This window comes from Garra rufa, chromosome 8 (assembly GCF_049309525.1).
Source record: "Garra rufa chromosome 8, GarRuf1.0, whole genome shotgun sequence".
NCBI lineage: Eukaryota > Metazoa > Chordata > Actinopteri > Cypriniformes > Cyprinidae > Garra > Garra rufa.
This window is the reverse complement of record NC_133368.1, coordinates 37,043,679-37,068,213: the sequence shown is the minus strand read 5'-3', so window position 1 is coordinate 37,068,213 and position 24,535 is coordinate 37,043,679. Positions and strand designations below refer to the sequence as shown.

Below are 24,535 nucleotides of genomic sequence, written 5' to 3'. Positions count from 1 at the left end.
AACATGAGTGTTTTATTTCCATTGCAATGATGTTTCTGCTGCTAGCTTTTTCTTTTGAAGCACATGCGCCATTGCCATTTGTTGCTTTAAATCATTCATTTCACATTTTAATTTCTTGATTGTTAATTATAAGTTAATTATAAGTTATTAATTATCAATCACATTGTATACATAAATGAGTTTTTCCCATCCTTAAGGTTGCTTTTTCATTTCTTGTCTTCCACAGGGCGATTAAGGCATTTCAGGAGGTGCTTTACATTGACCCTAGTTTCTCAAGAGCCAAGGAGATCCATCTGCGACTCGGCCTGCTGTTTAAAGTCAACACAGACTACGAGTCGAGCCTCAAGGTATGTCTTTTAGCATCTCTGTCTCCATCTCTACATTACATTTAAGCATTTATGCATTTGGAGTGTGATTAGCATTGCATTCTAGCTTCAGATTCTTTGAATTCATGCATTCCCTGGGAAATGGGAATCAAGCCCTTGGCCTTGGCATTGTTAGTCCCAATATATGTACGTTTTTACATATTACATACAGTTCATTAGAGATACTGTAAAATTTTATTTCTGTTTTCAATAGCATGATACTAGTTGCATTTGAAGTCTTTAATTTCAAGGTGCTCCAAGAACTGTATTTTGTCTGATCGGCCTAAATGTTGGTTAAATGTGACTTAATACAAGACACTGGCCTTCTGGATGTGTTTTTTTTTTTAAGGGTCCGAGGTCCCTATTGGAATTGCTTTATTTATTCTTAAATATTGTGATACTGGTATCAGTAGTTTATTTCAGACTTTTGGCATTGTCGTTCGGTCATTGGTCAGGAAAAGGATTTGTAATGTTTTTTTCTTTGAGACATCAGACCTGTCATTTTTGAAACACACCTTTTACAGTTTTTTACACCTGTAAATTAACTTGGTTATACATTTACAGGTGTCATTTCTGTGGGTCAATTTTTTTCTGCTATGCAAAAAATGCTTATACTTAATGCAAATGTTTGAGTTTATCGGCTTTGCATGATAGTGGTTGAAAGGTTAAATATAAATTTGCACTGGAGGTCCTTTAGTTTTTTGCAAACTAAGAAATGGCTTGATCTAATTTCCATCTAGTTGTTTACATACCACTGTACTGTTTATTTCAGCTTGTTGATTATAATGTATTTTTTTTACCTAGATGCCACGATTGCAATTTTCTTGGCTGATTCCGATTTCCGTTGATTACTTGCTGTTAATGATTTTTGCCAATTCTGCTTTTCTTTCTAAAAACAATAATTGGCAGCATATACAAACAAAAATCTTAACTTTTTTTTAAATGCAAAACATTATTTGTAAACATTATAAAAATTATACTAATAAAAGAAATGATTAAACATTACAATTCCCCAATCAAAAGTTACAGATCTTCTCTCACTTAAACAGCTCTCAAAATAAAGTGCTCTTTGACTGCCAAGAGGTGGAAATAACAATTAACTGAAAAGGAGTTGCTGTATATAACAAAACAATTGTCTTTTCCCCCTATGTTTATAGATGGCCATTTTTTCCCCTAACCTAAGAATCAAATTCTTGCATTGTATTAATTAATTCAGTTAGAATAATAAGAAACTGTAGAGTTGTTACCATTCAAATGAAATCGGTATCAACAAACTCCTCATTTCCACTTCAGAGGAAACAGAATCTGGAAGTGACAAGTGGCATTAGATGTATTTGTACAGACTGTTTGATAAAGCTTACGTGAATCATTTAATAAGATGATGATGATAATGTTTTAAATAATTTTTAAACATACAAATAAGAAATGCTTTAGATAAATGCAATGATTCTTTTAAATATGAAACCACCAGTAGGTGGCGGCAAATGACTGTTTTAATGAGAGAGTCATTTAGTCATTCATTCATCCGATTCGTTTAAACGGCTGATTTACTCAGAAACGAGGCAAGTGACTGTCTTTTATGCATGGGTTACTGAATCATTGAGTCATTTAATTCGTTCAAAAATGTGGATTCATTCAGTAATGACACACTGAGACACAACAGTTCTGTGGCTTTGACTACTATTGTATAAAATCAGTGTCACATTGTGATCGTGTTCATATTCGGGGAAACGTTGTGCCATGTTGCTTACCTAAATCATATATTCGAAATAACTTTTGTTTTTCTACAGCACTATGCATCCATAACTTTCTGTGAGTGCTGTTGCACTTATTTGTTTTGATTTCTGCACGAGTCTCTCTCACATACTCACTCAGGCTGCGCAAGCCTTATCTGGCACAACATAAATACTTTATCAGTCGCCACAAGTGTGGCATCAACCTGAACTGGCTTGGAATCGGCAGACTGACCGGCCGGTCAATGGTCCGGGCTGATCATGCGAAAATCATGCAAATTCTCGTAGATCAATGCATCTTTACTTTTAACATTTATTTGTGCATTTCAATACTGTAGAAATGTTTTTTTTTTTTTTTTTTTTTTGTAGAAGGTTGATTAGCAGGCTTATAATTAGATCTTCCAGTCTCTTGGCTTCTGCTCTGATCAAGGATTATAGTGCTGCAGGTAGGGATGGCCCGATACCATTTTTTTCCAAACCGATACGAGTACGAGTATTTGAATTTGTGTACTTGCCGATACCGAGTACCGATACCGATATTTCTACCGCAAAAGTAACTACAGGCTCCCAGAAAAGAAGACAGAAGATTATTTTAGAACACAGGTAAGAAGACTGTTTTTATTTTTTTAACAAGTCTAAAATAAATAATGATTAAAAAAATAAATGTAGGCAATTTCAAATCAAAAATAAATTATATATATTTCTGTGTAAACAAAAAGCCTCAATGCTGGCACTGTCTTCACAACTGACAAAATATAAATAAAACATATTGTACAGTCAAAACTGTCAACTCAACAATATATCAATGAAATATTTGACAGCGTCTCCAGCTTTCAATTTAACTAAATTTCAATGTAACTGTTGTGTAGTCTCAATTAAACATTTACATATTTCAATTAAACAAAACATCAATGTAACTATTGCAAGTCTCAATTAAACTACTGCATATTTAAATGAAACAACAATTAAACTATGTGGCACAGTGACAGTACCCTTGTTTCAATTAAACAAACATTTCAGTAAGCAATGTGATCTGAACTAGCTTAGGTACTTTTTGGGAGAATGAGAGGCAGGTTCTTTTTGATGAACAAAATCATCTCTGCATGATCAGCTGTGATTCTGTTTCTGTCTTCATTCACAATATGTGACACTGAGCTGAACAGTCTTTCACTGTCAACACTACTGCATGGTGCTGAGAGGTATCTGGATGCCATTTTGGCCAGAGTAGGGAACCGCACTTTGTTAACTGCCCAGTATTGTAGTGGTTTGTCTTCTCGAGAAATTGTGGTCTCCCCTAGGTATGTCTCTAATTGTGCAGTAGAACCTACTTGAGCTCTGTTTAGAGAGACTGGTGCTTGCTCATCTGCTATTTCATCAAATATACTGTCCAGGCTGCTGCTTGCCTGGTCCCTGCGTGGTTTTCTGGCAGGAGGTTCGTGCAGGTCATGATTCTCCTCTTCTCCAGACGACCTCAACAGCTCATGCATCAGCATCTCCTTGGCATTTGCAGCAGTGTTGGTGTTAGAGAAAAAAAGATTTTTATACCTATAACAGAGGGAGAAAATTAGGCATCTGACAATACATATTTATTAAAATAACATAGCCTAATCAAATAATTTTTTTAAATGAAAATTAAATACTAAAATGTACTTTTCAGCAATACATAGGCAACTTTGAACTCACTATCTAGCACACATACACGCACATAAACACACACACGCACACAGACACAGATATACACACACACACACACACACACACAGACAGACACACACACACACACACACACACACACAGACAGACAGACAGACAGACACACACAGACAGACACACACAGATACAGATACAAACACACACACGCACACAGACAGACAGACACACACACACACACACACACACACACACACACACACACACACACACACACACACACACACACACACAGAAAGACGCACACACACCTACCTGGGGTCGAGTAGAGTAGCGATGCTGTAGAGGGGTTGTTCTTCCACATCAGAAAATCGCCTCCTGACAGCTGCAGCTAAAGTCCCTTTCATAGTTTTGATGCCATGGTCATCGTCGGTCTCTCTAGACAGAAATCGCTGCAGTACAGTGACAGCAGGAATCACATCTGCTGCCATAGCTTCAGAAGAGCTAACTTTTCGTGTTAACTCCTCAAACGGACCCAGAACAGTTACAACCTTCTCCAGCAGTGCCCACTGGTGAGCCGTAAGATTATCAGGAAGTTCATGTTCGGACACAAAAACTCCTAGAGCCCGTTTCTGCTCAATCAGAGACTGGATCATGTAAAATGTACTGTTCCAGCGGGTCTGTACGTCCTGCTGTAGACGTTTTGCAGGCTGACCGATCTCTAACTGAATGTCTTCGAGGCAGGAGTAGGCTAGAGGAGAATGTTTGAAATGGCCAACGATTTTGCGTCCAATAGCCAATGCATCAGCAACACTTCTCTGAGACAAAAGTCCTTCGTGGACCACCAGCTGGAGAGTGTGAGCGGCACAAGGTAAGCTGGGGAGTCCAGCATCATTCATGCCCTTAATCATATTTCTAGCGTTGTCTCGTAGCACGACGTGGACAGAGGTTTTCGGAATGCACCAGGTCTGAAGCATCCCATCAAACGCGTCTGCTATGGCTTTGCTGGTGTGCGAACCCCGAAACGGCTTTGCTTGCAAGGTAGCATGGCGAAGAGAAAAGTTGTCATCAATCCACTGTACAGTTAAACTGAGCAGAGACATTGGGCAGACACTGCTTGACCAAATATCTGTAGTAAAACTGACGGCCGAAACGTCACGCAACAGTCCACTGACTTGCTTTTTCACGTCATGAAACACTTTCGGTAGCATAGCGGTTGTAATGTGATGGCGACTCGGAATTTCGTATCGCGGCTCCAGTATGCCAAGAAGATGTCGAAATCCTATATTTTCAACCGCCGACAATGGCTGGTCATCAAGTGCAATAAAGTATGCAATTCCCTCTGTTATTTTTAGTGCCCGTGGATTATCTCTTGACATCTTCTCGCGCTTCTGTAAAACCTGTGTCAATGTTGGCTGCTGATTTGCTTGTTTAGCTTGACTAAACTGTGTGTATTCAGCGCTATGATGCGTCTTCAGATGTTTAATGAGATTGCTGGTGTTAAACGATGTACTTTCTTTTCCTCCTCTCGACACTTTAGCTGAACATAACTTACAGTCTGCCTTGCTGCTGTCATCCTCCCTTATCTTGAAATGAGCCCAAACCGCCGACATTTTACGTTCTTCAGTTAACCTCCTAGACAAAGCTGCGGCTCGCGGCGGCCAGTTTCGTTTAAAAAAAAATGTACGTGGTATCGGTGCGTGGTATCGGCTCATTTTTATGAGTACGAGTACGAGTATATGAGGACAGTATCGACCCGATACCCGATACCAGTATCGGTATCGGGCCATCCCTAGCTGCAGGGTGTTTTTGGCAAACATAACTATTTTGTAGGTCACTGAGTCACAAGTGATTCTTGACCTACGTCAAGTGATTTTGTTGAGCCTTACGGTCTTATTGAATACACTAACATAGTCTTTTTACTTGCTAGTCATATTTTATTGCTTGTTGAGTGTTTTTTATTTTTATCAAGTTTATTGTATTGAATCTCTCTCCTTTTGTTGAGGCCATTGAGGGCAAGGGACAGTTTTTTTTTTTTTTTTTGCATCTCTACATGCTCTTCTAGTGTGAGTGTGTGCATGCTGAGAAGCCATCTGGGTTAAAGGAAAGATGACCTCTTATTGACTTCCAACTCTTTTCAGAAATGTTTCTCTTGTTTTTAATCTTTCCTCATGAACTCACTCACTTGTCTTAAAGGGATAGTTCACCCAAAAATGAATTACTCACCCTCAAGCTATCCTAGGTGTATATGAGTTTCTTCTTTCAGATAAATACAGTCAGAATTATATTAAAAATGTCCTGAATCTTCATAGCTTTATAATGGAAAGGTGGGAGAAAAAATTGATTCTCCGATGCATCGCGATTCTTTCTTTAATGATTCTGAATTGATTCTGAGCTTGTTTTTTCCCCCCGCATATGGCACATGTGCGCACTAGAGGGCTAGGCGGGCTTCATTGCACAAATTTTCACTGTGAGACACTTGCGCATTGCTTGACAGTGTGTGCTTCCACCCGTCGTGTTTTACCTTAGATGTGCTTTCATTTCTGCCGTTTGGAATGCAGTACTATTAGATGCACGACACTCGCACACTGACAGACTTTCATGTGCACTTTGTGTTTGTTCATTCTAAAGTGCGATTGCGGATGAGGTTAAAGGAGTAGTTCACTTTCAGAACAAAAATTTACAGATAATTTCAGGGCTCGAAATTAGCTTTTTTACTTGGTAGGACTTGTGCTCCCAACTTAGTTAGGAGCACCAAAAAAAAATTATTAGCACCCAATTTCTTTTTAGTAATGTGCCAATTTTGATTCTTCATGGCCGATTCTGATTGCTGATGTTTTACAAGCAAATTGGCTGATTCTGAAAGTTTTTTTTTTTTTTTTTTAATTATTTTACGCCTTAAGCTAGGGACAAGAATGAATGAAAATATGAGTACATGAACAAGATGTTTATTTTCTCTATTATAGGTACAGCCATTTAAATTAAAGGCAACCACTGCATTTTAAACAATCTACTGTATAAATAAGAAAAAATAAACGACACAGTTCTTTCTCAGTTGTGTAGACACTAAATGCAGCCATAAAGTAGGCTACTCTTTCAATATTCAAAGTGCAAATATATACAAAACTTATTATAGCCCACATATTAATAACAGCCTAGATATCTTATGTAGCTTAATTTGCGCGCAATGGGGAGTCGCCCTCTAAACGCGGGGTATTAAAATTGCTTTTGAATGCGCGTTCGCTTTTTACTTTTGGTTTCGTTTTAATGATCGCGTGAAACTCTCTGTGGCGCTGAGCGTGCATTCCACAATAAAAGAGATTATTTTAACAAAACCATTCGAAAGTGGGAGGACACAAACGGGATTTTGAAAAGCTTGTCCCCAGTGGAAATTACGTCTTTGCGTGAGTGGAACTCTGCCGCCGAGTTATCATCTGATGTGGATGTATGCCGCGTTGTACAGTATATTGAGATGGAGGCGCCAGAATTGTATCTGACGGAATGTGCGCTGTAGGATATAGTATATTTCTTCAAAAGCCCATTGTGGAGACCTTTTAATTTTCCTTAATCAAAAATCGTCATATCACACACCCCTAAATTGCAATGCAGTTCATGCAAATACAGAACAGAGGTTGGTTAAGAGAAAAAAAAAAACATCCGGTTCCTAGTTCAGCGGAGCGCAGTGTCAGTGACAGAGAGTGATTGACAGCTAATATCTCAAATCTGCATTAAAGTCAAGAATGTAAAGATGAAGTTTTTAGGGCTGGACCAGAATATTCGATTATTCGAATATTCGTTCGGTGGGTTGGCATTCGATTTTAAATTTTGAGATTCGAATATTCATTTTTTTTCATACACCTTGCATCTCCCGCGAAACGGTTCTCATTCGCGCTTAAATATGAATGAAGAAGATCAGACTGCTGCGCCACTAACACAGAAACAGCAAAAAAAAAAAAAAAAAAGAGAAATTGAGTAATATTTGAGAGACACTATAAAGTACAGTCGGGCCCACTTGAATGGTGGAAGCAAAACTAGGGCTGTGACTGTCGCAATGACAACCGCGCTTCCGCGTTTAAATGCACGCAGTAGGCTAAAGCTGACCGCAAAGCCGCAGCAAAAATAATTACAATGAATGTGTCGGGGGGGGGGGGGGGGAAGTAAGGAGATATTTGAATTATTTATTAATAAACTAGTATTTGACACAAAGATGAAGTTGACGATACTGATGCCATTTGCTCATTGGACGCGCCTTTAATACATAAATGCATATTAATGCATTAGGACTATAGCTAATGGAAGAGTTTTGTTTTCGATTTGAATTGTTTAAATTATTTTTTTACGTTTCGGATGATATATTAGTCTTACCTTTATGAGCAAAAATGAAGTTTCACATAGCGCTGGCGCTTCCATGTTCTGCAAAGCGTGCTTATATCTATGGATTTTAATTGAAATCGTGATGACTTGGTCGTTACTTTAAAAAACAAAAACTTAAATTTAACAAATAAAAAGTGTTCCAAATATATTTCTAAATTAACTTTATAACCTAAATAAACGAAAATAAATGTAATCACTTTGCTATTAAAAACAGCAGCTGTGCAATGGGGAAGAGAAAGAGAAAACAGACCGGTTCCAGTCGGACTCTGGCCAGTAATTCTGATGAGCTGTCGGACAAGGTCCGGGCGAGGTTTTAGGAATTTTTGCAACAAATGTTTGTTTAATAGCCGATTTAACATTCTTATTTAGGCTAGTTTCATATTTAAATGTAGTATTTATTTGATTTATTGTAGCGTTTTGTAGGCTGCTTGTTCACTGACGGAAGTGATCAAATAAACAGGCACGTTTGTTGTTAATGTTTGGGCCTCATTTATTTTGGGTTTCAAAATAATATGCATAGGCTAAGTATTTTATATATAGGCTTATATACACAAACGTTATATATTTATTTATAAATAATTTAGATATGAATAATTTATTTATATATAAACACCGCGCCATTTTTTCGTTCTTTTATTTCAATAGCCTACACTTTACAGTATCAGTAATTACTGTGCTGCTAATTACTGATTTGGGAGTGATTTATTTGTTAAAAAATGTTAGGCTACCTTATTAAAAGTATTGCTCTTAACAGACCTGTGTGTTTTGTATCACTAGCGCGGTGTCCGTTCATGAAGCATAAGCTCTGCCTGCGTGATGCGTGCCGCATCCAACTCGCAATGTTCTATTACAATTTATTAATTCTGAACATGTTGTGTCCATATTGCACCATAATGCAACACTGCACTCCCTTGGGTCCACAGCAAAAATTGATTGGATGAACTGTTCTCAAGATAATAAAAATGCAAACAGAAAGACATACAGAGATTCCTGCCTTTATTAGAGAGAAGAATATGTTCAGCCCCTCCCACCGAAGCTTCGAATATTCGATGTTGATTACTATCGAAGCTTCGAAGCTCAAAAAAATGGTATTCGGACCAGCCCTAGAAGTTTTATTAGTTATGTTGGAGAGGCCAAAGAGGCTGTCACTGTATCAGCTCACAGCAATCGCAGTAGTTAGGCTAGCGAAAGTTTTGTAAAGAAATGAAACCAAGTCGCACCACAACAATTTCTCGCACAAATGCTCCCAAATATAATTTGAGGTCGCGCAGATTAAATTTTGGGAGCATATGCGACCAAAATGGTCGCAATTTCGAGCTCTGAATTTACTCACCCCCCCTTGTCATCCAAGATGTTCATGTCTTTCTTTCTTCAGTCGTAAAGAAATTTTTTTTTTTTTTTTTTTTTTTTTGAGGCAAACACTTCAGGATTTCTCTCCATATAATGGACTTCTATGGTGCCCCCGAGTTTGAACTTCCAAAATACATACAAGATGTATTTGCGCAGCAGAAGAATGAATTGGGTAAAAAAATGTAGACCAAGAATCATTTTGAAATCGGATCGTGACTCCCAGAATCGGAATCGGATCGGATCATGAAGTGCCTAAAGATTTTCACCCCTAGTAGTGGATGGCTATTACAATATTTTTTTTTTTTACTAGCGCTGTGTGGTTTTTTTTCTTCTTTCCAGATTTTGTAGATTAATTAAAATGTAATGTTTGCCATGATTTTTTTTTAAATAAATGAATCGTGATTTAAAAAAAAAAAAAATATTACCAAACATTAGAATTAGACACTTTGACAATGTCAATGATAACAGTAAAGAGAAAAGAACTATTCAACTGCATGTCTCACATGTAACGCGCTCATAACGCACTTTTGTATTGACAAAGATGTGACATGGGCAGTGGAATAGGAAAAACATGCAAAAAGTTGGGAGTGAACTACTTTTAACTTGAGTGCCACATTTTTAGAATGCCGTTTCATGCAAGAGAATCGAGTACAAGTTTGTACAAGATGTAGTTGTAGTGCATGCATCTTTTCTGCAAAGATATTTAATGTCATGTTGACAACTTCATGTGTGTTGCAGTTGGAATAGAATTTTCTTTAACTAGACAGTTTATTAAGGAAAAGCTACTGCAGTCATGTAGTAGTTACACTTTCAAGTTGACTAGTAAAGTCAATAATTTAATAAAGGCAAATTGATAGTCGATCTCTAGCTTCCACCAAATGTCGTACAAGAGAGTGGCGTTTCAGTGCATGCACTTCCATTAAAAATTTGAAAGAGCCAGGAAATTTTTAATATGACTCTGATTGTATTCATCTGAAAGAAGAAAGTCATATACACCTAGGATGGCTTGAGAGTGAGTAAATCATGGGGTAATTTTTATTTATTGGTGAACTATCTCTTTAAAGGGCACCAGTGTGCTTACGGATTTTTCAAGTTTATGAGGTTTATGGCATCAGATCCTCAGTCGGATCCATAACCTGCAAACACTACATAAAAGTAGCTGTGAATGGTTGTTTTACTTGTCAGTCAGTCAGACAGTCTCTTCCTAAGTGGGTGGTTCTTAGATTAAACTGCAGAGTCTGAATGTGTGTGAATGCAGTGCATTAGACATCCTCAAAGATCCCTTTACTCTTCAGGGTATTGTGAGCCAGAGCGAGTGAGTGCTAATAAGTCGCGAGAACTGCACGTGCAGCACGTCCTCCCTTTGGTTTGGGGAAGGGGTGGCAGGGGCTGGTTGGCAGCCAGCTGAATGCTCACCGGCACCCTGTGTGTCCCACTTACGGGAACAAAGCGGCAGCTCTTAGGGCAGGGAGCAGTGCTCTCTTTACTCTCTCCTGTACAACCCTGCACTCCTTGACCATATCCCTCTGGTAAGTGATAACCATAAGACAACAGGAGATGATCTTGCTATTACACCAGCGTTTTAAAACAATGCTTTGTTTATTGCAGTGTCATCCCTTTTGACATCGCATTGACACACAGACAGACACATGCTCGGCTATCTGCCTTTAAAATTTTGAGCTCTCTTCAGGTCTGTGGTGTACATTTGAATCTGAACTTATTTATGCATAGTCATTTGTTGGATTTTTATTCTTTGCTCAATTATAGTTGCATTTAGAGATATGTGATATACCTGTGCTTTTGTTTTTTTGTATGTTTCAATATTATTGACTAATACCAAATGATTTTAAGCTAATTATTTACTTATTACAAAAGCATGCCCTGTATATTAGCCATAAATGAATTGACTGTTAATCAGCCATAGCATAAATATAATCATAAGTCAAAATTTCTATATTTGTTTATCCCTAGTTTTGTAGCATACTGACCTTATTCAGTATTCAGTATTCATGATTGAAATTGTCACTGCAGCTACGGCATAATGGAAAGGTGACCAATTTGTTGTAGAAATATTAATGAGATGTATTTATAACACTCTATATGGCCTCTATAAGAATTTCAAGTAAAAAGAGTTTATCTTCTGATAATTTGATTATTTTTGCTGACTAGACCAGATTAAAAAAACATTTCACCATTCCAGTTGATAGGAGCTGTACTTATATGTCCATTATCCATATACAAATTAAATTCTTAATAAATATATTCCTTTGATGGTGAACCTGAATTTTCAGCAGCCATTATCAGTGTCACATGATATTTAAGAAATCATTCTAGTAGTCACTCTATTGAGTCACTCAAGAATCTTTTCCTATGTTGAATACAGTTTACTGCTTATGATTTTTATGAAAACCGTGATATATTTTCTTTCAGGATTCTTTGATGAAAAAAGTTCAACAGAACAGCATTTATTTGAAATGGAAGTCTTTTGTAACATCATAAATGTTTCTACTGTCACTTTTGTGCATCCATTTTAGTGCATCCATAATCATTTAATGCATCCGAAACTGTGCATGTCTATCTAGATGTATGTTTTTTTTTTAGTTTTTTTTTTTTATATAAATTGCCATTCTAGTGTAGGCCGCTGTGGCATGGGTTGCTGTTATTTCCTTGTAAAGATGCTGAGTTAAAAATGTGTCTTGTGGCAGCTGTGTTGCTTTTTATTGCGCTCAGTCTATCTTTTTTTAATATGAAGAATGCTTCCTGAAAGTGTGTTGGTTCCATTATTAGAACTGTTGTATTGCCTACTGATGTGATGCAGTGAATAGCCTGCCGCCTCCTGCTTTTCTCATCTTTTTTTCTGTGTTCTCTCCTGTCCCTCTGTCCCGATTTCCTGCAGAGAGCGAGAGAGCGAAAGCTTACGGCAGGCGTATGTTGTGTGTGTGATGAAAAATGCCTGGAGGTATGGAGTGAGAGAGCGAGGGAAGGAGAGAGCAGCGTGTCGTCTCTCAGCTGCTGCCGCTGCTCTCTCTTGAATAGTAATCAGTATTAGAGAGAGACACACTAGTAATCCTGCTGCATTATCTACTTGCCAGTCGAGAGCCATAGAGAGCGAGCGAGCGTGTAGGAAGCAGTTGGTCAGTGGAGATCAGCTCAGCACAAAGGGCTTTCTATGGTCAGTAATCCATGTTTTTGTTTGTTGGAGGATGTCTGTATGAAGCATAAAGATGTGTGTTTGTATGTTTTCTTGTTTTGACAGTGCTGAGATTGACTTGTAATTCTAGTTCATGGCATCTCTTGGTTGCATACCATTTATATTTCCACTATTCTAAAATATGTGATTTTAGTGTCTATTTTAAAGATTTTTACTGTTAATTTGACTCCAGTGATTGTTTTATATTAGACAGGCAGATTATAAATGTGTTGGAAGTCGTATCAGTCCTTTTGTGATTTGTATTTTAGGTCTGTATGCTGGACATCAGGACATTGTAATGCATGGCCATGTTCCTCAGTTGTTGCTATGCAGGTGGATGGGTTTTCTCTAGGTACCTCTATGCTGGGACAGGTTCAGTGCTTTATTTAATAAGTGGCAGAGTCTTTGCTTTTCAGTTGGTTTCTTGGTAACCTAAGCAGCTGGTGGTTCTTCATGTCTGGGGTTGTTAAAAGGTTTGTGATTAGTGTTGTGCTCCTGCTGCTCACCAAGGGTGTTTTTATGCCCTGCGCACAACATAATGTACAACAACATAATGTCTGTCTGCAGGATCACATCCTCATGACCTTGCTGTGTTTCATATCTTGAGCCAAGCATCATTTAGTAGCTATATGTGACCATGGACCACAAAACCTGTCTTATGTAGCGCGGGTGTGTTTGTAGCAATAGCCAAAAATACATTGTATGGGTCAATTTTTCTTTCATGTCAAAAATCATTAGAATATTTAGTAAAGATCATGTTCCATGAAGATATTTTGTAAATTTCCTACCGTAAATATTTCAAAACCTTATTTTTGATTGGTAATATCCATTGCTAAGAACTTCATTTGAACAACTTTAAAGGCGATTTGCTCAATATTTCGATTTCTTTTTTTGTACCATTAGATTCTAGATTTTCAAATAGTTGTATCTCAGCCAAATATTGTCCTATCCTAACTAGGGATGCACCAACATGAAAATTCTTGGCCAAAGCCAAACAAAATTACACTGGGCCAAAGGCCGATTACCGAACACAGTTGTTCGTGCCCCCCTCCTCATGCATTTTCACCATTGCATAAATTAAATTGTATTTGCTTTTTACAGTTTTGTCTTGCTTTTCAAAAAAAAAAAAAAAAAATTACAAAACAACAATATTTTTTAAAAATATTTATTTAGCACTGAACATTTTTAACATTCTAGTAGACAATAGCCTACCAACAAAGCACAATTTAACTTAAAATTAAGTTATATTTTCAGCTGAATAATTTTGGTTGCTGAACATTTGGTGCATCCCGAATTCTAACAATAATGCATCAATGGGAATTTTTTTTTTTAATTTTTTTTTTTAAAGATTTATTTTTCGCCTTTTTTTAATAGGACAGATCAGAATTGACAGGAATCAAAGTGGGAGAGAGATGGGGGCGGGATCGGGAAAGGTCCTCGAGTCGGGATTCGAACACGGGACGCCTAGAGCGCAACGGTGCTGTATGTCGGCGCGCTGCCCACAAGGCTATTGGCACTGACAATAGGAAGCTTATTTATTAAGCTTTTTTTCAAATTATGTGTAAAACTCAATTTCAAAAAATAAAAAAAAAAACCCTTATGACTGGTTTTGTGGTCCAGAGTCACATATATGTGTGGAGCAAGTTGCCTCATTCTTATTACTGTAATGCATCAGATTTTTTTGCTTTCAGGTTGAACTCCTTAGTAGTGTGTTCTTTTTTTTTTTTTTTTTTTTTTTTTTAGTATTATTAATATTATTGGTCCATTTTCATTAGATTAATTTGCTGTACTAAAGTAAAGTTTTATTAATAATTCAGTTTTATATATATGTGTGTGACCCTGGACCACAAAACCAGTCATAAGGGTCAATTTTTGAAATTGAGATGTAATCTGTTATCTGAAAGCTGAATAAAAAGCTTTCCATTGAAGCATGGTTTAAGATAATTAGTCGAGATACAGCTATTCGAAAATCTGAAGTTCTTAGCAATGCATTTTACTAATCAAAAAATAAGTTTTGATATTTTTATGGTAGGAAATTTACAAAATATCTGGAAAATTATCTTTACATAATAGATTTTTTGCTATAAAGAAAAATTTATAATTATGACCCATGCATTTTACTGTTGGAAATTGCTACAAATATACCTGTGCTACTTATGACTGGTTTTGTGGTCCAGGGTCACAAATACAATGATTGAAGGAATGAATGAACCAAGAATTGCTTTTTCCTTTTCTAAGTGATTGAAAAGTGTACAATGGGATTAAATTAAATCATATAAAGGAGTTAATGACTAAATGATTGTTTTGGCTATTGTTGCATAACATTATTTCATAGCCTGCAGAAATATGACGATTTTCATTAGATTCACTAATAAAAATGAATAGAACCTTGGCTGCTGGTGCATGCATAGTGTTCGGGCATTTACTGAATGGTTAAAAATTGCAGTTATTTATCACAGCTGGGGTTTCTAAAAGTCTATAGCCAGCATCCAAAGGTCCAGTGATCATTGTCTTAACAGATGTGGAGTCATGGGATAATTTGGATGAATTTGTGGTTGAGGTTGTTTTGGGAAAACAGTGATTGATGTATTTCCTGAATTTCAGTCTCCTTTTTATAATTACATTTTATTATGATAGAGATGAATTTAGTTGGATCTGTTTTTAATGGTGTTTTAACAATGGAGGTTTGTGTTATTAGTCCCATATGGCTCGTTGCAGATTTATTTTTGGACATAAATGCATTGGTTGGAGAAGAAATGGTGCTTTTACTGTAGCCAGTTTCTTTGGATGGATGATTGTATGGTGGTTTGATGCCAAAATCATTTGGGCGTATCTAATTTCAGAATGACAATTTAGACTTAAAATACTCGGTTACCATAAGTGTTACTAACTATATACGGTCTAATCAAACTTCATTTTGTCTTGCAGCATTTTCAGCTGGCATTGATTGACTCCACACCCTGCACTTTGTCCAAAGCTGAAAGTAAGTATCCTTCAATGCATGTTAATTTTTATTGCATATCTTACTAAAAAACTGCATTCAGTCACATGCATGAGGTTTTTTTTTTTTAGCAGGAAAGCGCAAAGTGAGATTTTCATAAGAAAAATGAGAATTTCCTCAATTAGATTTTTTTTTCCTCTTACCCTTTCCATCCTGCCTGAGACTCCAGTTGCCAGGGCAACTGCATGACTGGATTCAGCCGTGTGTTGCCTTGCATACAGGCAGTAATGACATGCTTGAAGTGCACAAAGGGCATGCTAATATTCTTCCTTCCTGGTGTCTGTACACTCATAAGCTTATTAACACTCAAGCTGAAACGGTGAAGACAAAGAGCGCTGGTTTAATTTTTGACCTGGTATCAGATTTGAATGTGTTGTTTCCCTTAGAAAATGATTTCCGGTATTAATTAGTTCCTCTTTTTGTCCCTACAGTTCAGTTCCACATCGCTCATGTATATGAAATTCAGGTGAGTGTTCCCCTTTTTTGTATCATTTTATCAGATTATGCAGTGTTTCGCTGGTACTCATGTTTTGGGCTATGATATTCTGTTGGTCCTGTATGATATGGATGGATGCACGATATTTATCGGACAGATAAATTATCGACCGATATGGGTAAAAATTACGTCATTTTTATTGCTCCGGTAAATAAATGAAACCCGATCCGATAAAGTACTCTTGCTGGTAAATCAATCAATCAGTCTGGTTTACCTGAGATTCATCTGCTTTCCGAGTGCAAGTGACTGCAGCTGTAAACTGCAGTGACTCTCGGATTTTGTCGTGTTTAATACGTCGTCATCTGTGTCGTCATCATCGTCTTCGCCAGTCTGGAAGTTTTTCGCGGTGGCAGAGGAGGGCGATGCTATTGCTATTTGCAACATGTTTAGCAAGGATTCTGAGAGGAGGTAAAAAGCCGCCAAGTTTTAACACAACAAATCTAATATCTCACTTCAGAGGTCGTCATCGCGGTGAATCTGTTTTAAAAACGCATGGAAAACGCTAGACGGGCCGCTTTCTCTCTTTCCAAACTGCTCTGTAGCCTGCTCTGCTGTGGCGTCTGCCGTTGCTAAGCAACCATGACCTGCGCTCTCCATAAAGACGCGGTAGTTTCAGCAAAGGATAAATGGATTTTCAGCATTAAAAATCGCTTGCAGTAGCTCTGTTATTAAATTTATTTAAAAATGGTTATTCCTGTACAGCTATGATAAGCTGTTTCTCCACCTTGGCCGTGCTTTCAATGTTATTAAGGGAACAGGTGAAGCTGATTGGTTGGTTCATGTCATATGACCTGCGTTGGGCTTGCAGCATTCTGAAAAGTTGATGTTTTTTATCTCGATTCTGATGTTTTATTCCCCACCTTGTACGATTTGGTTGCTGCACACATTCATAATATGATCAATAAGAAGCTTTAACGGACATTTGGACATCTGACGTTACTCCATGTTGCACTTTTCATTTTTTCCAGGTTGACAAATGTCAAAGCATTTTATTTATTTAGAATTGTGGTGCCTTACACAAAAAATAAAAACATTTTTGAAGAGTCAGGACTGATGTTTGCTATGATTGTTAGACCCAGATATATACAGTAATATACATTTCATTAGTTTATCTCAGATTTTGTATTCTCCTGGATGTACAAAATTATCATATAAAAATATGAACGTATTGGTATCAGTATCGGCCACAAGAAGGACTTAATTATCGGCTATCGGTATCGGTAAAAAATATAGTGCATCCCTAATGATATGGGTGGCAACATGATTCAGGTAGTTTCAAGAACTGTATGTTCAGTATTGTATTGACTACAGTATGGAGGGAGGAGGGGGGATAAAGAAGTATGATTTTCGGTGTTTGTGTTTTAGCATTTTAATTTATTTTTTATTTTTTAAAGGAATATTTTCCCCCAAAAGAAAAATTCTGCCATTTACTCAGTCATGCTGTTCCAAACCTGTGTGAATTTCTTTCTTCTGTTGAACACACAAAAATATGAAGAATAGAAAAGCAATCTTTATATTTGGCAGTTTTTAGCATTTAAAATATTGACTACATTTGCAATCAGTGTTGGTTAAGTTACTTAAAAAAAGTAATTAATTACTAGTTACTAATTACATCTTCAACAGTGTAATTAGATTACTATACAAATTACTCTCTCCAAAAAGTATTTAATTACTGAGAATTACATTTTAAATCCTATTTCAATTTCGACAAGTTAATGATACAAGGATAGACATGAAACGATTCATCAGACGATTAATCGTTACTGATTTTTTTGTGGTAATAAAAGTAGACCTAAGTGAGCAATTCACTTTAAAATGACTTAAAATACATATACAATGGCAATTAGGCAATAATTGGTTCAAATAAAATATCAAAATCAAGTAATCAACTAAAACCGTTAAAATACATATTGTAATAAAACACTCTTTGTGTGGAGCAGCATTTACTAAAAGGCTAGTAATGGAATGCACCACTTTCGGTTTTTTGATGGTTAATTGACACTGGCAAAATCCAATCAAGGATATATATTTTTTTTATAATTGAGTACTCAAATGTATTTCAGGGATCATGACAGCCCTACAACATTACTTTCAATACCTCCAATACACTGCAAAAACTGCTACTTGCCATGATCACCATTTTCATGCTACAATCATCTTTTCTGATTGGTGAATCTTTACTAATACAGAACCCTACTGTTGTGTTCTGTTGGCATTAGGGGCTTTCGCAACCTTTTATAGTTCCTAGAACTATTGCCAGAAGTACATGCTTTTTGGTGTGTTTGCACCACAGGAACTAGGGACGTATTTAGTTGTAGGAACTCTATTCGGGGGAACTAAATTAGCTCGTACTTCAGAGTAGAGGTCGACCGATATATCGTCCGGCCGATATATCGGGCCGATATTTGCTTTTTTTTAATATATCGGCATCGGCCGATTTCCGTGTTTAGTAGCGCCGATTTAAAGTCAGGCACGTCTGCGGGCAGCCCGTGTTATTGGTGCGGTACAGCGCTACTGTGAAGGACCCCAAGCCAAAACTTTTGTAAGATTCAATAACAGTTCTGAGAGATAAAGGTAAGGCTTAAATTCTGATATTTCAAAGTCCCATGGCCATATATGTACTATATATTACTTGTAAACTATGAAGTGTTGCTTTCACTTAGTGAAAGAAAATCATAGGACCGTCAGGAACTGGCACAATGCTACGGCTAGTTAAAGGTTTGCTTACTTGCAGTTAAGTTTAAAGACTGTAGTCTAAAACGATCAGCAGCTTGTTTGCTAACATATTCGCCCCAGTGTTATAAGTTCTGTTTTATTTTTCCTGTATCCGAGTCAGAGAATTTCACTGTGTGCGTGGGGTGGAGAACGCGGCAGCTCTCACAAACAATGCAGCGTTGCGATTACTCCGCCTCACTCCGAGACAGTGATGCACGGAGGGTGGTTATATCCACGGGTCTGGTAATAAAAAAATGCATTCTAAATACTTGTGGGTGGGTCGCGGGTAGATGAGATAAATCAATAATGATGTAAACATTAACTACATTTTCTAAAATCTAAACCTGAGTTATGTGGTCAGAACCGTGGCGCCAGCTTCCTTTTAAATATATTTTGATGATTGCACTTGATGCGCCCGCGTCCTTTTTGCGTCACCCCAGATACTGCGAGTTTAAAACTATGGTCACGTCCAGATGTCAGTAAACGTTATTTTTTTCAGCATGGATTTGGCTTAAAAGCACGAGTGATTAAGCCTATATAAGTGTGCAGCGATGTGAAGATCAGCTGTTAAAATGAACCATCCATTCATCATATCATCATACAAAACTAAGAATTAGAATAATTGTAATAGGAAGATCGTGTGCGGTTAGATAAATTAGAGAATCAGGTGCGGGTGGGTGGCAGGCAGATTACACACTTGCCTGATTTTGCTTTATTTCGTCATCTAAAGTAAGATTTTGCACTGTCTTGTCATCAAAAGTATTCTGAAACAAGTCACAACTGAGCCGCTGTGCATCTCCATTTAAACACAGCGGTGTTTCGTTTATGAATGAATGTGCGTTTTTAAACGAATCTAGTGAAATGATTCAATTTCCCGTTCATAAAGAGAGTCATTTGCTTTATTCAGGAATGAATCAGCTGCTCGAACGAATCAAATTAATGATATGATTCAGTAATTAAGTCAGTGTCTTGCCGCCATCTGCTGGCAGGTCCTCTCAGTTATATAAATCATTTAAAATTTCTGTATTCAAAATTTTATTTAAAACATTAAAGTTTCACATTAATCTCAGCTCTTAAACTTTTATGTAAACGATTAACAGTTTTTATATTATCTGTTTTATATATTTAATACGGTCACACTTTATATTAGGTGGCCTTCATTATTATGTACTTAAAGTACAATGTACTTAATGTGGTCATATTGCATTGCAAAACACTTTTGCTTCTATTAAGGTGGGATATGGGTAAGGTTAGGGGCAGGTTTGGTGGTATGAGTAGGTTTCAGGGTGGGTTAGGGTGTAAGGGTTGGTTCAAGAGTGGTAATTACAGAAATTAATTACAAATGTAATTACATATAGGTTTTTAAAAATATATAAATACAATGTAAAAACATGTATGTACACAATAAGTACACTGTACCAAATTATTAATTTAAATGTAAGTACATAGTTGTTAAGGTCACCTAATGTAAAGTGGGACATTTAATACTTGGTCAGTTCGATTTGTTTGGTTAACTTTGGTTAAATCTTTTATAATAATACTGTGCAGTGCACAAAATCAAGATCCAAAAGATGGTTCATTGTGTTCATTGTTCATGATGTTAAGTTTAGAAATTATGTGCATCCTCTTATTATTAGTGTGACATTTTAGCATGCAAATAAAGGGGAGAACTTCAAGATATCGGCCAAAAAAATCGGCAGCACATATCGGCCATCGGCTGACCCTGACCTCTAAACATCGGCATCGGCTATAGAAAAACCCATATCGGTCGACCTCTACTTCAGAGTAGGGCCTAAAACAGTTCTATAGGAACTACGCTGATTGGCCAAATGCATACGAAACACCAGTTACCCGGCATGTTTAAAAAGCCGGCCATGTCACAAAATGGTGATAATGGCATTTAGCTACCTGTTGTCTGCAGCATTGTGTTCTTTTCTCAGCCTCTATGAAATTTAACAGTGCAAGTTCAAACAAACGTTCAACAAAAACAAAACCGTATCCTCCATTAATCGGTTGTTGATGTTTATAAAAGTCACGAATAAAGACGCCACTGTTGGTCACTTCAGAGTTCCTGTTACCGGTGCAAATACTACCAGGAAAACGGCCCAAGGGGGAAATCGGTTCTCTAGGAACCACCATTCTGGCAAGTTCCTAGAATTGAGTTCCTACAACTATGCGGTGCGAAAGCCCCTATATAAATGACTGCTCGTAAAGGAACCAGGTTCTAGAGATTACAGAGCAGTGTTGTTGGTGCTGGGGTTTTCTTTTGCTCACAGTTTGCTGCTCCTGCCCAAACATACACTCTTGAGTGATTTGTTTCTAGGGTGCCACTTTGACATTGTGTGTGTTCAATCAACCGATCACCACCCTGTCTTCTTGATTTTGCTGCTTCTTACCTTTAGTCTCTTTGATGAGTGACAGGCTCTTGTCACTCAGTCAGTCCTTTCTGTTCAACTAGCGTAGTTCTTACTCACCTTGTTTTGTTAAATTCAATTTTACTGCAATCTCAAACAAATTTACATAGTCTTTCTGTGTATCAAAACGTTGCTGTAAGCAATAATGACTGCACTAACCAGCCAACCAATGCCTAGGTTTTACAATAGGTCAATTTTATTGTCCACCACACACAGATGAGATTGCTTTTAAGTTGTTAGACCCTTGTGTGTTTGGAGTCATGTTGCTCAGGTTGGTCAGCTATGGTGGTCAGCCATCAGCTCCAGCAAAGATCTGTCTCAAGGTCGCTAAGAAAAACAAACACTTATTCTGAGAGGGGCTTCTCACGTTACACTGATAGAGAGCATGTCTCTGTTTGTCTGACTTGTTAAGTCTAGTCGGGTCTGGACTGACCCTCCCCCCGTGTCTGTCTGTGTGTTTGTCTGTCTCCTCCTGCGTCCCTGTGTTTGGCCTGGTCAGTGTCCAGTGTGTTTCCTCTCTTCCTGAGACCGTACATTGTGGCCTGTCTGACGAGGCCCTTTGTGTCCACCCGGAGGGGCCGTAAAAGTGCTAACCCTTTTGTCTGTTAAAACATCTCTCCCCTCTGTGTCTGTCTGCAGAAGAAATACCGCATCGCAAAGGAAGCTTACGAGAGTCTGTTACAAACAGAGAATCTCCCTGCACAGGTGAAGGCAACTACGCTCCAACAATTAGGTGAGTGTGTGTTTTACTTGCTTCCTGTTTCCAGTCATGGGAAAAATATCAGAATTTGTGATTTGTATCCCTGGAAAAGTCATGTAAGTTAATAAAATAAGTCATGGAAAAGTCCTGATTTCTGTCGTCAAATTTTTTTTAGTTATGGTCAGCTATTAAATGTTTCATCAACTGTAAATTACTCATTTTATGAACTCTGAGTTTTTAAAGTGATCTTAAAAATCCATCCAGTAATCACAGCCAGCTGGAAAAAGTTATGAAAATTCATTGGTCAGCATGTCTGGGAACCCTGGCTTTATTTTTAAAAGTGTGTTTGCTGTGATTTCAATCTTGATCTAGTCAAAAGAATAAATGCATACAAGATCTGGATCTAAATGTGGTAATAAGGAATACATGTGGCAAAAAATAGTAAATATAATGGTCTTGTTGAGGGGGGAAAAGCATACAAGAGGGTGGGGAATGTTATTGTTGACTGGCATTTACATTTTTGGAATTCTGAACAGCTGTTTTGGAATTCTGTAGCAACAAATTCCACAGATGTATTTTAGGTATATTTTAAAATGCATTTTAAATTTAGGTTTTACAGTCATTTTCAGGTTAATTATTCATCATAATTAATTTGTTCAGCTTTCAGACAATCCTCACTAATGTATTGCATCATGCCACTTTCCCAAATTATGTTGATGTTGATTCTCAATAACAGCATCCCCAAATGTACAATCCAAGTTTTCTAAGATGCGTTCCGGTTCTCAAGGGTGTGCAGTTTTGCCAAATGCGATTGCTAATAATAAATGTGCAGATTGCTTTTGAGATACTGTGGTGTAGTTAGTAATCTGAGCTAAGGGCAATCCATAAACTGAAAAGTGCCACCAATGAGCAAAGCACTCCAGGATGGAGCTGTCTGCAAGGTTCTTTGGGTTAAAAGCATCAATAAGTAATGAAATCATTTGAAATAATTGGCATAATTTTGAGTTAGAGTTGTGAATCCTCAAACACCAGCTCTTCATCACACAAGCTTCTTTCTTTTGCTAGTCCAAAAAAAAACAGCTGCCATAAAACCATGGCCACGTTGCCCCTGCAATTGTCGGCAATGGTCTGGTTGCTGTAGTAACGTGTCCCGAGTGCAGGCGCTTGCCACAGGTGTTAAGAGCTCGGCTGGGATCAGTGCCTAGGAGAAGCCAGGCCACATGGGGGAAGTTCTTTGTCTGCACACTGTCTCGTTCTCCTTAACAACCTCTGGCTGGCTGGGAATGGAGAGGAGAGGGGCTGTTTGGACAGAACCATCTCTGCTGGGACCTTTTGAAGCTGCTGGTGGTAGTAGAAACCACCCCAACCCCCCCGATCCTACTCCACCTCATCTCCCCACCCTATCCTGAAGACAACAAGCACGAACCATTTGCTCCCTTTATGAGCGCCAGTCTAACATTCTCCACAGTGCAGACTTTGCTGCAGTGTTGGGGGAGAGAGTGTTCTAGTTGTTTTGTTGAGAATGCAGTTTCTTATTTAATCCTCATGTTTCCCATCGCTCCCTCAGGCTGGATGCATCACACGGTCGAACAGTTGGGAGATAAAGCCAACAAGAGCAGCTATGCTATTCAGTGTCTGCAGAAGTCCCTAGAAGCAGACCCCAATTCGGGACAGTCTTGGTACTTCTTGGGCAGGTAAGCAAAAATTTACCTAATTTAAATTTAAATTTCGCTTCCACTTCTATTATATAATATTATATTATTGTTTTTATTTTACATGTATGTATTTATTTATTGGTAACAGTGAATGATTGTTATATAGAAGTTAATAGAATAGATTTGACCAAACATTTTGGCTTGTGTCCTAAAGTATTCCTGCCAAATTGTTTAATAAAAACGCGTTACTTTTCCAGCTCAAACTTTTGAGCAATGCTTGAACTCATTAAATGTATGTATCCAGTGTGGTTTGCCAAAGTGTCTGTCCAATGCTTTATTGTATGAATATAATTCTCAAATTTAGGCTGAAAGTGTATAGATTTGATGTGTTTTTGTTTGTCATGCAGGTGCTACTCAAGTATTGGGAAGGTCCAAGATGCCTTCATATCTTACCGACAGTCTATTGATAAGTCTGAGGCCAGTGCAGATACATGGTGCTCAATTGGGTAAGCTCTTAATGATTGTTGGTTATCTTAAGCTGCTGCCATTTATTATTTATGTTTTTCTTACACTTTAGATTGAGACATTCTTGTTGTTTGCATGTTTTTTTTTTGTAGCTAGGTGTAAATGGGGTCATTTGGGGCTGGTGTTGCCTTAGGCTTGGTTTATATTGCTCTCAGGGGAGAGACAGAAATGCTCAAGACATTTGAGCTAAAGCATTCACCTCAGAGCTGTGTTGTAACCTTCTTATCATCATTCTGACACTGAAAGTGACCATGTACAAACAGCTTTTGTCCTGTCGCAAGTTGCCGAAACCCTTTTAGCAAATTGGACCACAAGGGACCTTCTAAAATGTCAGCAAAGCTATTCAGTCAGTAAACCAAAAAAAAAA

The 24,535-nt window shown here is 37.6% G+C and overlaps 1 protein-coding gene across 2 annotated transcripts in view; it reads left to right on the top strand.

The window, feature by feature from the left end:
• The window catches only part of kdm6a (lysine (K)-specific demethylase 6A), a 76,889-nt gene that overhangs the window by 24,948 nt on the left and 27,406 nt on the right, over nucleotides 1–24,535 (top strand). For both annotated transcript variants that reach the window (XM_073846155.1, XM_073846154.1), the window contains 6 exons: nucleotides 227–347; nucleotides 15,591–15,645; nucleotides 16,095–16,129; nucleotides 21,928–22,021; nucleotides 23,556–23,682; nucleotides 24,051–24,149. In XM_073846155.1, the coding sequence (XP_073702256.1) occupies nucleotides 227–347; nucleotides 15,591–15,645; nucleotides 16,095–16,129; nucleotides 21,928–22,021; nucleotides 23,556–23,682; nucleotides 24,051–24,149 (531 nt within the window). The remainder of the gene's footprint in view (nucleotides 1–226; nucleotides 348–15,590; nucleotides 15,646–16,094; nucleotides 16,130–21,927; nucleotides 22,022–23,555; nucleotides 23,683–24,050; nucleotides 24,150–24,535) is intronic.